This window comes from Bicyclus anynana, chromosome 25 (assembly GCF_947172395.1).
Source record: "Bicyclus anynana chromosome 25, ilBicAnyn1.1, whole genome shotgun sequence".
NCBI classification, from domain to species: Eukaryota; Metazoa; Arthropoda; class Insecta; order Lepidoptera; family Nymphalidae; genus Bicyclus; species Bicyclus anynana.
This window is the reverse complement of record NC_069107.1, coordinates 3,242,837-3,258,642: the sequence shown is the minus strand read 5'-3', so window position 1 is coordinate 3,258,642 and position 15,806 is coordinate 3,242,837. Positions and strand designations below refer to the sequence as shown.

At 36.8% G+C, this 15,806-nt stretch overlaps 1 protein-coding gene across 5 annotated transcripts in view; it reads right to left on the bottom strand.

Annotated features, from left to right (window-relative positions):
* LOC112056068 (rho GTPase-activating protein 190) overlaps positions 1–14,942 on the bottom strand; it is a 47,715-nt gene extending 32,773 nt beyond the window's left edge. For 3 of the 5 annotated variants that reach the window (XM_052889268.1, XM_052889271.1, XM_052889272.1), the window contains exons 1-12: positions 14,796–14,942; positions 14,163–14,298; positions 11,171–11,283; positions 10,042–10,186; positions 8,028–8,233; positions 6,934–7,176; positions 6,624–6,724; positions 5,359–5,446; positions 4,331–4,458; positions 3,007–3,169; positions 1,561–1,670; positions 54–240 (exon numbers count right to left, since the gene is read on the bottom strand). In XM_052889268.1, the coding sequence (XP_052745228.1) occupies positions 54–240; positions 1,561–1,670; positions 3,007–3,169; positions 4,331–4,458; positions 5,359–5,446; positions 6,624–6,724; positions 6,934–7,176; positions 8,028–8,233; positions 10,042–10,186; positions 11,171–11,283; positions 14,163–14,226 (1,548 nt within the window). In that variant the 5' untranslated portion in view covers positions 14,227–14,298; positions 14,796–14,942. Of the gene's footprint in view, positions 1–53; positions 241–1,560; positions 1,671–3,006; positions 3,170–4,330; positions 4,459–5,358; positions 5,447–6,623; positions 6,725–6,933; positions 7,177–8,027; positions 8,234–10,041; positions 10,187–11,170; positions 11,284–14,162; positions 14,320–14,795 lie in introns of all 5 variants that reach the window. The other 2 variants (XM_052889270.1, XM_052889269.1) reach the window with 2 other exon arrangements.
* Between the last annotated feature and the right edge of the window lie 864 nt (positions 14,943–15,806).

The following is a 15,806-nucleotide window of genomic DNA, read 5'->3' as shown; positions in this document are numbered from 1 at the left end:
TTAGTCTGAGTATGTGGCCTATTCCTCCTAAATTTTTCAAAAAGTAAACTTACCTGTAAATTATGCTTCGCCCTTCGCTGTATCTCCCTCTGATGGTCGTCGTACACCCTCTGCTGCTGTTCCTCAGTCAAAGCCTCATAACATTCCCTCCCCATCAACAACACTCGTACTTCTGAGAGTTGCTTCCCCGGCGTGACGTAGCCGGTCTCTTCTAGAAGGCGTTTGAATTGTTGACACCATCTGAAAAAGATTATAATAAATAAAATTTATATTTAAGGGAAGACTGTCTTTAAAATTGATTAAATATCAAGTTTATTGTTTAAGCCCTTAATTTGAAATGATAAATAAACTATAGGGATCTCATTGTAATAAAATGACGTTTGTCATGGTGTCTAAAGCCTTGATATATAAACGACAAAAACAGTAGACAGAAAAAGAAATAGAGAACTGATTGGCGTCTCATTGACAGTCAATAGATACTCGATTTTCACTTGAATTTCACATCATAGCACGCTACACTGAACCATTTTTTGCCAAAATATTTTAAGCTGATTGGTTATTTAAAATTTGCAAAAAGTTGAGACTGCGATTTTGTACTCACACTACATTACCATATTTTGATGTTTTTTTAATAAATGCATGAATATCTACTACAGAAGAATTTCACACTACATTACCATATTTTGATGGTTTTTTAATAAATGCATGAATATCTACTACAGAAGAATTTCACACTACATTACCATATTTTGATGGTTTTTTAATAAATGCATGAATATCTACTACAGAAGAATTTCACACTACATTACCATATTTTGATGGTTTTTTAATAAATGCATGAATATCTACTACAGAAGAATTTCACACTACATTACCATATTTTGATGGTTTTTTAATAAATGCATGAATATCTACTACAGAAGAATTTCACACTACATTACCATATTTTGATGGTTTTTTAATAAATGCATGAATATCTACTACAGAAGAATTTCACACTACATTACCATATTTTGATGGTTTTTTAATAAATGCATGAATATCTACTACAGAAGAATTTCACACTACATTACCATATTTTGATGGTTTTTTAATAAATGCATGAATATCTACTACAGAAGAATTTCACACTACATTACCATATTTTGATGGTTTTTTAATAAATGCATGAATATCTACTACAGAAGAATTTCACACTACATTACCATATTTTGATGGTTTTTTAATAAATGCATGAATATCTACTACAGAATGACAACTGTGAAACTTATTTGACCACTTATTAGGTCTGAATCATGTCACTCATGAAAATCGCTCAATTGCTTCATGAAACCGAATGTCGAATCGTCTTGTCTCATTTCTTTACAGAGACCACATATAGCTTGTTCCTTTTTTTGACGGATGCTATCTATTCTAGTCTATTAATTTCTCCGTCTACGACAGGAACCGCCTGCACGGTCACACGTGCAACGTTCTAATGCAAATTCTATTGAGCTGAGATACTAGAGTCAACTTCTCTTTAGTTGAACAGAGAAAATCAGAGAGAAAATTGCAACTCACTCGTAGTTCCTCTGCTTTTCCTGCGCCTCGTGGAGATATGTCTTGAATATCGACGCTGCTTCGTTCGTTTCTAATATTTCGTACGGAATCTTTTGGGACTGTCCTAACGTCTGAAACAATAAAACGCAAATTACTTTTACGTTAAGGCCAAACCAACGCAATCTCGTTGCGCGTCGAACGCAAGATAGACGCTGCAGTTAGATGAACAATGATTAATGTAGCTAGCTAGCTTAGCGTAGCTTTACAATGATTAATAGCCTCAGACCAATTACCATAGGACCTGTCTCGCTAGACGTTATCCCCTCTGTGAAAAGTATATGATCACGATCTAACCTGCTTATACAAACTGTGTCAATAGAATCGATATTTCATTGTATAAAAATTACACGTGTGTGTATTACGATTTAAATTTATAGTTCTGTGTAGTGCAAGGACACGGGATATATTTATTGGTGTTAAATATTTTCGATAACTTCGTGTAACTTTTTGTTTTGTTGGTGAATGTTCGATCTTGCCATTACCATGCAGGTAGTTTGAGAAAAACCACATTAGAATTGTGTCAATCGTCAATCAATGTCAGATGTCGGTTTGACAACTGAGCAGCGTCATTTCAGGAAGACGCCATCTTGGACTACCTTGCCACATATTGCATCATCCAGCCGTGCTGTGTGCATGTCGTACCTGTACGCGTGTTTCTTTCATTTGGCCGTGCCTAACAAACAAATTCGCACCGTGTGCGCGCGTTAACTATAAAAAAACGTTTTTCTTGCAAGAACAATCTGTGTGTTTGTGTGTGCCTACCTCCTCAAGAAAGAACTACTCCAAGTCGCAGGCTCTCCTTGGTCTTGCCGTGCTGCCATTGGGGGCGAGTGATGCAAGGTTGGTGTGGATCACAAATTACTTGTTTGGTTTTGGCAGAAATCAGCAAACATACATACATACAAAAATACAAATAAATACAGTCCATTCATCACACATATTAATAACCAGCGTAACATTAAATTAGTGCATAAACCGCACAGTGAATTTGGATACGACGCGATACAAGTCCATATGTAATTGATCTAAGATTAACTCTAAACACCTTCGCGAGAATAGGAACGGTGCGGGAAGCGAGAGCGTTGAAAGCGTAAAACGCATATGCCATCAAAAACAATACTTGTAAAATATACTAATTCGTGCAAATCTGTTGTTCCACCGTAACAAGTTGTGAGATCCAAGTCAATCCATTTTAAAATATAAAAGATTTTTAATATTGATATGGTAACTAAAAGATGTTGTTAGGTTAGGTTAGAAGGTCCTTTAATTACGGAGTGAATAAAGTAACTGGCTTGGTATTACATGGATCTCACAACTTTTTATATATTACATAATATTTTTATAACAATGCCTTTAATTATTGGGACTTGTTAGACTATGTTATTATAACTTGTTCTACCACGTTACCTGGTATCTAGCCCTCTCCCCCACTCTGAGGGTGGTGTCAGCATTAAGGGGACTCTCGGGCTCCGATCCCGAGCCGGAGCACCCCGAGTGCGCGCGGCTCTCGCTGAAGTACACGGAGAAGTCTCTGTGCGCTCTGAGCTGACGCAACACCACTCCCCAGTCGCTGGAACAATGTCAGAGAATTAGTTACAAAAAAGTGTTAGGTCACATTTTAATCCTAATTTGACAGGGCTAAATTAAGTAGAGAGTAGAGAAGAGCCGTGATAGCCCAGTGGATATGAATGACCTCTGCCTCAGATTCCGGAGGGTGTGAATTCGAATACGGTTTGGGGCATGTACCTCCAACTTTTCAGTTGTGTGCATTTTAAGAATTTAAATATAACGTATCTCAAACGGTGAAGGAAAAACATCGTGAGGAAACCTGCATACCAGAGAATTTTCTTAATTCTCTACATGTGTGAAGTCTGCCAATCCGCATTGGGCCAGCGTGGTGGACTATTGGCCTAACCCCTCTCAATCTGAGAGAAGATTCGAGCTCAGGAATTAGCCAAATATTGGGCGTGTGCTGAGGATAGGCAAATTTTAACTTCACTTCTATAATAAAGAAAGCCCAGTTACCAAAATAACCTTACCCCTATCCTACTCTACTCCCTCCCTGCACCTACCCTTATTCTACCCTACTCCCACCCTAAACCTACCCTATATCCTACCCCTACCAATCTAAGCTACCCATACCCTACTCCTACCCTTTGTGACATGATAATTTTATATATTAGATTTAACATATAACATTGGGTATATGTTGACGACAAATGAGCCCAAACTCAATGTCAGCACATTTTAAAGTTACCTTTCCTTTACCTTACCTTTCAACTTTATCACAAGACCAATGAAACAAAGAATCAAGATGAAAAATCAAACATTACTACCCCTAGTCAGGGGTTGGCAACCTTTTGAGACAGCCTTAAATTACAATTTACAAAGATTAAGCTGCCTTAAACCCACCGAACGCATTGGCGCAGCCTAAAGCTGTAAAGAAGCTTCTGACCCCTGCCTTAAGCCCATTAACACATTAGAACCTTTATAAAATGGACTGGTGATAAAGGAACTCACTTCTCCTGCAAATCATCTGTCGGTAGCTGTATTCTTGCGAGAACTTGCGGAAGCTTCGCAAGCTGTTTTCAAAATGCCACAATGTTATTTCTTATCAAAACAGAAGTTTCTGACCCCTGGCTTAAGCTAACCAAACACCTTGGAACATCATGAAGCTTCTAAGACTCCGATTCTCCTTTTTGAGAAATGGACTGATGATAAAGGAACTCACTTCTCTTGCAGGTCATCTGTCGGTAGCTGCATTCTCGCGAGAACTTGCGGCAGCTTCGCGAGCTGCTTGCGTAACTTCTTCGCGGAACGTTCCTCTTTCAATCTCCTTATGTGACGACGGAAGACAACCTGTGGACAAATTAAACTGTTTTAGGGATAATAACCTAAATATTAGGGTGCCCAGACCGTGATAGCCCAGTGGATATGATCTCTTCCTCCGGTGGGTTTGGATTCGAATCCGGTCCGGGGCATGCACCTCCAACTTTTCAGTTGTGTGAATTTGAAGAAATTAAATATCACGTGTCTCAAACTGTGAAGGAATCATCGCGAGGAAACCTGCATACCAGAATATTTTCTTAATTCTCTGCGTGTGTGAAGTCTGCCAATCTGCATTGGGCCAGCGTGGTGGACTTAGGCCTAACCCCTTTTATTCTGAGAGGAGACTTGAGCTCAGTAGGGAGCCGAATATGGGTTGATAATGATGAATGATAATTAGGTGCCCAACGCAATGTTTACATAATCAAACAATACTGAAGGGGTCGTGACGTCCAACTGACAATAACTATACGGTCTGATAAAAGGATTCAGCGCACGTTAGAGCTATGCTCGGAGTGTCTCTGCGTGATCTATTCAGAAATGTAGAGATCCGCAGAAAAACCAAAAACCGACATTTTTTTATAATCCATCTGAATGTCTCACGACTGATTGCAGAAATAATAAAAAAGTAAACAAAACATTAATACTCCTAAGAAAATGAAAAAAAAAATCATTTCAAAAGTGCTTGTAAATTAAGCCCAATTGATATAAATGACCTTGGACTTAGACTTTCATTCCAAGGCTCAGTTCGAAGAGCTGATGGGCGTTGGGTTCCCAAAGTGTTGGTATGGTGACTCCGCACCGGAACCATGCATTTCAGACCGAAAAACAACAATGCTGTTTGGCGGCAGAAATAAACACAAAGAGCTCTACCACTACTAAAAATAATTATCATTCTTTATTAGACCAGACGAGCTATAAGACATTACATACCTGAGTACCATCGTTGCCAAATTGCTGCACAAACTTGACCCACTCGGGATAATGACACAACCTCTTGCTCACTGTTGACCATATCTCTCTGCAACAAATCATTCAAGTTAAATACTGTACCCAAGTTATGATTTAGCAATCTTTGTATATGAATTGTAGGAAAAAGTAGTCTGAGACGGATATGACGTCAGGTGGCGCGACTTAGTTTCGTAAAGAGTGGGGAGTTAGAGAGGGGTAGCGATCGGTTGGCGGGAACGACTTGCGATAAAAGGCGCCCGTCACACGGTCGACTTCACTGTGCTCGTGGCGTTCGAGCCGTCCACATTTCTTGTTGTGAAATTCTTTATGGGTTACTTGATGAGAGTAACTTGAGTGGAAAATTAGAGTGTTTGTTAACTTGCAAGGGGCCCCTTAAACCTAAACACAACGTTCACAAGTGCGTGACTCCACTCAAGGTCATTCTCTGTCATTCTAGGGTCTTGTTTTGCTTACAGTTTGATTTGTTAATTAAGTTGTCCTGACAAATATTGTGAATTACCCTTTGTTCGACATTGGTTTTTTTATTTTTGTAATCCACTTCTGAGTCTGCTAAAAGTATGTTACTCTATAGCACATAAACTATAGTTCTGTATAGTGTGTAGTTGCTGGAGGTATTGGACACCACTGCGAAGGGCCAATGCCCTGACCTTAGTTACTCAATAACCCATGAGGATTGTTGAGGAAGGCCCAAGCTACTTTCACGTTATATAATGATTTATTTATTTTGCTATCATCGGCGAAAAGTCGACGAACCCATGCGACAACGTCACCCAGGTCCGACAAACAAGAGATGTTGACTCTACAACGTGCAATTGTCACTTTGCAATTGCACGTTGTAGAGTCAACATCTCCTGAGGATGCTCCGGTTTAGGGGTGAAACGTACGTAGAGTATTTTGTCGGACCCGGGTGACGTTGTCGCATGGGTTCGTCGACTTTTCGCAGATGATGGCAAAATAAATAAATCATTATATAATCATGATGAACTTCCACAAAGTAACGCCTGCTTCTATCCAACACTTTCACGTTTACATGTGGGTAGGTAGGTAGGTAGGTGCTTAGTTTTAGAAAATATTCTAAAATGGTGATTGTTGTGGGCTTTTCTCGGATTAGGTTTTTTACATTTTTTCACCACCATATTATCTTAACATTTTCATGTTTCAAAAGTGTTTGTAAGCTTAGCTTACTTGAAATAATTGTATTTTGACTTTGAGTAGGTTACACTTACTTGTGGTCTTGGACGTGTATTCTAATTAGCTGCGTGAAAGCCTCGGTGACGAAGTCCAAAGTCTCGCGCCTTATCCGCAACGCCTCCGCGTAATTCGCCACCTGACAAACATGATAAGCAATAATAAAATTTAGGCCCGTTTTCTTCACCATCTGATAAGACAGATAGCTTGTTTACAAGTTCATCAAACATAATTATCGACTATGATGTCTGGTGGTTCTATTGTAAAAGAATGAAGGAGAAACGCAAAATCGACGGTAAATCGTAAGTCCCATGCTGGGCCTACTGAAAGGATATTTGAAAAACTCACCTTAATCCTGGCCTTAGATTTATCCACCATTTGCGCCAAAAGGAAGAAGGCATGGTCGACGTTGACATTGTCATGACTGGATGTCTCCACAATGGGTATGGCCCCCTTGAACTCCTTCCTCTGAACCAATCTCTCTGCCTCTCTGACCCCTTGCTCGCAGGCTTCATCGTTTTTTGACGTCACCAACACTACTGGTTTTTTCAGTTTGATTATGTTTTGCAGTATCGCTGCTAGGACTTCGTTCTATAAACAATTAACAAAAAAAGACAAGCCATAAATAAATCCAAGCCAAACTCTTATAATTATGTTTTTTTTTTAAATTCATTACTATTGTGCAATCAGCTGCACCAGCTTTAAGCAAATTGCTTGTGGGTACTTCATGGCATGTGTAGCTGACCTTCCATTGAAGGCCATGCTAATTATAATTATGTTGAATTAATTTTAATTTATAGGGGCCATGACGACAATCTTTCAGTATCGGTTGAGCTTTTTGTGAACTCGTCCGGGAAAGACGTAATCCTTTCTATGTACCACATAAGAAGCTTTTCATCAACTTTGAGGCGAAAGAGGAAACCATTATGTTTAAAAGGTGACCTAAATGTATCAAATTTACATAAAAATGTATTGCTGTAGGTTGGTTGATTGTCTTGTTACTCTAGTAGTGAGCTTGTGACTTTAGATCACGAGGTTCCGGGTTTGAAGTCTGCATATAAAATATTATGATTTTTCTATTTTTTCAACTTTCCAAGAAATGCTGATTAAAAATGAAGAAAACCTGAAGTTGGGAAGATAGTGGTATTACACCAGCATCATAACCATTAACCTCTGACAGTGGATCTATACTCAGAGGCACAATTATCCGCCCACTTTAATATACTCGCGTCATATTAAGGTGGGTGGATAATTGTGCCTCTGAGTATATATAAGAATCAAACTATCAATCGCCCACCAAACCATATTGGAGCAGCATGGTGGATCTAAACTCTATATTTCTTTTCCTGTAAGATAGGAGATTCGGTTCTGTGATTGACCGATAAAATAAATAATAATGATGATGTTGATTTCCATGAATATTTCTTTCTTTTCTTTCGTACCTGTTTCTCCCAACTGCGACCAGGCACCAGGCTGACGTCATACACGCACAGGAACCCGTCGACGCTCAACTTGCCGTCGGGCATCAACTTCTGTTCATACTCCTTCTCTATGCCGAGTTGATTCTTGCACACATACATCAACTTCTCCGCAGACTGCAGTTTCGTGGCCACGCATCGCTTTACGAACGTCTCCGTTTTGCCCACGGCTTCAAATGAAAAGAAATATAAGTTATAGTAAAACACACTAAAGTTACATAAAAGCTAAAGTTTGATTTTAAAAGGAGTTTAATTTTAAAATTCCTGAACCACATTATAATTCTTATTTTTTTCATGATTTATGGACAATTTTTTATAACTGTAAAAAATCTCACCCCAAAATTCGGAAGTTAATGGCGTTACCCTAACTTAGTCTATACTAACATTTTATAGAAGTACAGTTATTGACGGCCTCCGTGGCGCAGTGGTATTGTGAATTTACAAGACGGAGGTCCTGGGTTCGCGAATGGAATTGCTGGCGTCTCGAGTAATCAGAGAAATCCGGCAAATCTTCGTTTTGCCCAATAAAACAAGAAATTAGTATTTAACTGGCAAAATTAGCTTTCCTTATTGTCAAGGGAAGGATAATCTCTAGATCTGGACAATATTTAGGTATTATTTGTTCGTTGTTTATTAAGCGACTAAATTAAATTAAGACAATTAGGCACATTTGTTCGCCTAAGTTTCGACGCGCGAGTGGCATATCTCTAGTATTAAATATTGTTGGTGTTGTAGGAGTAATCTATGGATCTACTGAACTGAAAATTCTTTTACCAATAGAAAGCCACGTCATTTGTGAGTGTCATCTTAATATATAAATGCGAAAGGTCATTCATCACGAAATCTCAAAAACCATAAGACGCAAAAATGAAATTAGGCAGGGAGGTAGTTTACAGTTGGTAGGTGTCCACTAAGAAAGGATTTTGCGATAGAAGCCGGATTAAGGAGTATTCCCACGGGAACAGGAACTACGCGGACGAAACCGCACGGCAATTACTAGTAATAGATAATGTTGATATGATCGAGTTCGTTGACTGCATACTACAAGTACAGCAGTTGATAAGGAATGTTAAATGACATAATGTGCTCAGGAAACTCCAATTACCTAAGTACTATTAGTCCATGCAGTAGCATACAATGTGCAATAAAGATTTTATCATTCTATCTGCTAAGTAAGGGAGAAAAACATTAACTGTTTTGTTATCGCCGCGAGACGAGGCGTATAAAGTTGTGAATATTTTATTTGCAGCCTAGAATCTTGGAGGTAGATTTTTTTTTTATTTGGATCACAAAACTGGTTACAATCATGTTACAATATTAAATACTAGCCGACGCCCGCAACTTCGTCCGCGTGAAACTCGATGTAAACTTTTAACCACCCCTATCCTACGCCTACCCTACCACTAGCCAATCCCTAGCCTACCCCTACCCCTACCCTACTCCTACCTACCCCTACCCTACTTTTCTGGTTGATTTTTTACACCTTGTGTCCGAAAAACCCAATATCTTACGAATCGCTATTTTCTTCCAAAATAAAATTTAGCCTATGTTACTTGTGGATAATGTAGCTTTCGAATGGTGAAAGAATTTTTAAATTAAAATAAAATTTTAGATTAAAATAAATTATGACATAATCCTGACTTTTCAAAAGTGCAAAAGCTAGTTACCACCCTACCGACAAAGACCGCCAAGCGATTTAGCGTTCCGGTACGATGTCGTGTAGAAACCGAAAGGGGTGTTGATTTTCATTCTGCTTTTAACAAGTTAGCCCACTTCCATCTTAGATTGCATCATCACTTACTATCAGGTGAGATTGTAATCAAGGCCTAACTTCTAAAGAATAAAAAAAAACATGCATCATCCACAAACTCTGTCTGCTCCACCACCTCGAAGCGGTACTCCTGCTCATCTTGCTCCTTCTGCACGCTGCCTCCTTACAGGAAGTGGTCATTGTTGATAATAACAAAATCACTCTAACCCTTAAACGGCTGGAAGCATGCGTCGTCCACAAACTCTGTCTGCTCCACCACCTCAAAGCGGTACTCCTGCTCATCTTGCTCCTTCTGCACGCTGCCCCAGTACAGGAAGTGGTCGTTGTTTACCACGCGACCGCTGAAGTCGGACTGTTTAGAAGAAAAAACTGTTTAGAAAGATTTTTAAAAAGTCGGTTTACTGAAGATAGTTGCATTTTTCAAAAGAAAATGTTCGTTTTTCTAAAATACTGTTTAATAATCTTCATACACCAGAATATACTTTATTTCATGTAAAAAAATTGGCAACCCTGAGCGAGGAAACGACGCATGACGTCTTCTTTTTTGAATGTGCAGGTGGCTCCATCGAATTCTAAGACGTTGTCACGTCAAAAAAAACGCTTTTAATAAGATCAGAGATTTTAAAGGAATTGTTCCTTGTTAAAGACATCATTCTCTTTGTATTTTCAGTATTTTTTTTTACCAGCATTATAATTTGGTTTTTAAGCGACTTCAAAAAAAAAGGAGGAGGTTTCTCAATTCGACCTTATATATATATATATATTTTTAGTAATACTAATTACTTTGATTTAGAGCATCATTAAAATTTAGTTTTTGTAATACTGATTAGAAGCCTTAAGTACTTCTATAGACGCCCGAAAAACGTCCTTTACGATCTTAAAGATGACACAAAGACCACGCATCCCAGACAACAAAAACAAGCTACACAGCGTCTTCGCCGGCGAAGACGAGGTCCCCAATTTCTATCATCATTCAGCTTAAGGGTTTATTATCATGGTGGGGGCATCAGGACTGATACATTCAAGCCAGAACAGTTATTAGAAAAAAAAAATTAGGTATTGCTCAAGTTTATTACTAACAGCCCATGTGAATAATGATACTTTCGATGACGAACAATTACTAAAAGTTTAATCTCAATATATAAATTTGAAATGTCATTCATCACAAAATCTCTAAAACCGCTTGACATGCAAAGATGAAATTTGGCAGGGAGGTAGTTTATAGATAGTAGAGGGTCCACTAAGAACGGATTTTGCGAGAGGACCGGATTAAGGAGGAGGAGGCGGACGAAGTCGCGGGCGTCCGCTAGTTACATATATGGACAGAGTCACTCACCTGACTGAGTACAGAGATGTGGTCAACGTTATAATCGTCAGCGTCGGTACGAACGAATCTGTTGCACAAACAGGATTTCCCCACCCCCAGCTGTCCCTTTTCTTTCTCAGTACCTGTAGACAAGCAAAAATTAATTGGATTAAAAAAAAACTAAGCTTTTGTGTTGTGCTCACAAATGAGATCAGCCTTATGATACCTAACATAAGGCTGATCTTGCTTTGACAACCTCCCTGGGAATTCTGGGGTATTCAACAGGGATATGGGGTTTAATTGTAAGTTTAGATCTATTTACTTATATTTCTTGTCTAGATTGCAACAAATAAATCCTAAATAATAGGCACTTTAATACAAAAAAACCACTTGTTTATTGAACTACAGCCTTTCTTGATGAGTACTGTTTACCAACAAACAAATTAAGAATGAGGGTATAAATCATGAGTCATTTCACACCTAATAATAATTATGATTAACTTGTTCATAAATTAATAAGCTTAGAATATGATATAAGATATGGTTAATATATTTTGAATAACATTTTATGAACTAACAATACATCATCATCATATCAGCCAATGGACGTACACTGCAGGACATAGGCCTTTTGTAGGGACTTCCAAACATCACGATACTGAGCCCCCTGCATCCAGTGAATCCCTGCGACTCGCTTGATGTCGTCAGTCCACCTGGTGGGGTCGCCATTCCAGCATTTTGGGACCCCAACGTCCATCGGCTCTTCGTACTATGTGCCCCGCCCATTGCCACTTCAGCTTCGCAACTCGTTTATAACGTAATGCCAATACATACTTTTAAATAAATAAGTTATGAAATGGCATGCATTTTCTACCTTCATTTCTAATTTGTTTGCTGGTAAATAGTACATGTTGAGTATGGCTGTAGTATAGGTATCCAATGATACCTACTTCAATAAACAAAATGTTCCATTCCTTGACATAAATTCAATTGTGTCTATTGTAATGTTATCACATCTTGTTCAACACTTCCTGTGTCTCTTCCTTTCAGTCAGTCACTTATCAATGCACATACAAGATAATAATGTTATGTAATTTCATACTATCTTCACATATTTACAAATAATACCTATAAGATAAGTACCTACTATTTGAAATTTGATTCAAAATTTTTAATTTCATGTCTATAGTCTGGAAAGTTCGTTGATGACACTCCCATGATATGCGGGCGACGGGGGGAAAGACTGCGCTGGTGTGTGCTGTGTTTCATTCATTGCTACATGCCCCCTGGCCTGCAAGGGCTACCGGGAGTGTTACGAACGAAGTTGCCAAGATATACATAAGCCATACTCAATGTGTTCTGTTTACCAACAAACAAATTAAAAATGAAGGTAGATTAGGCATAGTCCACAAGGAATTATTAGTTTTTGCCATGACTTTCTTGTCCTTTCGTCTGTACAAAGTTTAACAGTTTAGCACAGAGTCTATTACTACTAGAAAGCTGTAGATTAGCAAGAATATGAACATTAAAAATGTGAACAAAGCTGTAAAATAAAATCTTGAAAAATATTTTTTAGGGTACCTTCCCTATATGTTAAGCGGGGATGAATTTTTTTACCCGTTTATTTTATAGCGTGGGGTATTGTTGGATAAGTCTTTGAAAGAAATGAGGGTTTCTACCAACATTTTTTTTGATTTAGGAAACCGTTTGTAAAATATTAAGAACTAATTTTAGTTAGTCAAGTGTCCCCACTAAACAGCTAAATGGTTGTTTATGGATATGTGAAAAAATTCACGAGTGTAAGATATATATCGAAATTACAAGGAAAACTAACAGCTAAATAGCAAATGTAGCAGTGGCTGGCCAAGGTTGGATGGAACTCACAAAAGAAAGGGACAATTGGAAAAAGATGGAGGAGGCTTATACCCGAAGGGGCCCATTATTAACTAGTACATAAATTAACTATTTAGATGAATATATAGATTAGTTAGAATTGTTTTAAGATATTGTTAAGTATAGTTAAGTTAAATGGGAAAATAAAGCTTATTATTATAAATAGCAAATGTAATTGGAAATCAAAAATTGCATACTGACAGCCATTTTCTTCATGTAAAGCTAAAGTAACAGTAAAAGTAGTAAGTAGTAAAGAAGGCTCTATTTTTCAGGGAATAAGACTGTCACTTTTGATTTATGACTTTACTTTGACTGTTACTTGTAATGAAGGAACTGGCCGTAATTCTGTTGTTAATTAAAAAGATAAAGTAGTCAGTGAGATTAGAAAGCTGAAATTTGTAATGGATATATATATTAATTACATCTAAGATAAAAAGAAAAGAGATTGTCTATCTGTCATTCAATGTGGTGATGGAAAATCTATGAAATGCCAAGATATTTATCCCATAGGCTTACTGGAAGCATTTTTGAAAGTACAGGTTATCTATAGTCACTTAGGTACTGAAATGTGTCTTGAAGTAAAATCTCAACACATTATAAAAAACAAATTCTAAAATATTATTATGCCCAATAAGATACAAGTATGCACACTAATTTCTTTATTATTGGTTGATTTTAAAACTGTTATTTGCATTAAGTTGTAACCTGATAACTAAAAAAATAATTTTGATATTCACAATGGAGGTACATTATAGAATTTGAAAGAATTATTTATTACTTTTTAACATTATTACCTAAGTCCAAAAGATTTAAGTAGTTGGAACCAACCGGAATTCCTACTTGTCTATAATTTATTATGATAGAGGATACATCTATAATAATATTACAAAGAGGTAAAGTTTGTGGTATTGTAGGGGGTAATCTCTGATTCTACTGAACCAATTTTGAAAATTCTTTTACCAATAGAAAGCTATGTTGTATGTGAGTTAAGTTATACTTTATCCCTGTATTCTCAAGGGAACAGGTACTACACAGGTGAAACTGCATGGAGTCTGTGATTATATCATGTAGAATATAGATACACTTTTGATAAGCAATTATTTATTAATTTTATAATAATATAACTTACCAGACAATCCCACAACAGAAACTGTCACTAATTTCCCACCAGCATTATCAGACTTCTTGGCCATTTTTATCACTCCAATGGGTTATTGCACAAATATGTAAAAACACTTAGTAAACACATCACAACACGAGATCCACTAGAAACAATGCAAACAAAACTGCTGAATACATATATAAAACTGAACAAATACACTAAAACTCGAATGGTACTACACTGAAGTGTTACATTTCAAGACGCGAAAAATCCTGTTAGATGACACATAAAAACACTAGTTGACACCAATAAAGTGGAGAATTATAGTTAAGTTAATCCAACACTGAGAACTAATCTTCAATTAGTGGAAACGACAAGAAATTGTACCAACTAAACTTGTAACAGATGTAAAGATTATTAATAAAAACAAGATGTTTTAGGCAATAAATATGTGTAATATATACACGAGGTTTAATTATAACGATTTAATATTCGTTAATAATCAAATATACATCGCTTTTAGTGAATCTTACAGTACATAATAATTTATTGTGTTCTCGTCAGACATACAAATTGACACATCAAGACACAATAAAAATTAAAATTCTCAACATAGACAGAAAGATGTATCACACATCTTAGAAAAGAATTATTACATACATATTCAGCAATTTTTAAAACGTATAAATCACATTGTTCACAAAAATTCAATTTAATTAGAAATGAAAAAACGCAATAATTTTTGACTGACACAAATCGCGTTGCTTTGTACAAATCAGTGTTGCCACTTGCCAGTGCTTGCCAGTTGCAAAGTGCAAACACAGAGTAAATTGAGACTTGATTATATTGCCAGTTGCCACAATATTTTCATGTGTGATGTGTGTGACACTCTAGATTTAAACTAGAATAAATAAATATGGAATAATGGGAACAAAGGAACAATTGAAATGTAGGTATATTGTACGAATTCCTGAAACAGTGACAGAGCTTGAGGAAAGTTTTTGTCCTTTATCAAAATCTTATTTTCTGCGGCATGTCACATTGGTAATTAGGATTTGAATGACAATGAAAATACAAAAATAACAAAAGCAATACCTACGTAAATAGATACAAAATAATGAAATTTTGCGTGATTAACCACCAAAATTGAATAAGTAAGTTAATTGGATTGGGAATAGTCATTTTTCCGTGTATTTTTAATTTAGTCGTATTAACTGCATTTTGGGGCTACCAAACATGTTATTACATAGATCGCTTTTCTAAAATAAGGGATAAATTATTGTAACAATATTTTTAAAGCTTTTAAAGTTTTGTAATGAAAAAATCTTAGACCATTAAAAAGAAAGGACCTACCTCGTAAACCCCCCTGTCAAACCCCCCTCTGTCAAAGATCAAGAATCAATGATCTAACGCGTTTATAAAAACTATTGCTATATAATCGATGTTTCATTGTTATAATCGTTTTCGTCGTGTAAAGAGCTTCCTAAAAATGCCGGTTTGTGTAGTTGAAAGGCATAAAAAACGGCCAAAAACTTGTAGTTTAGTAAAGGAGTAACGTTTCACTTGTAAGTATCTCTACCATAATTTTATCAAATTTGTAATAAAAACGATTCCTAAAAAGAATATTTTGTGTCCATACAGGACACACAACTATATGATTGACTCGCAATA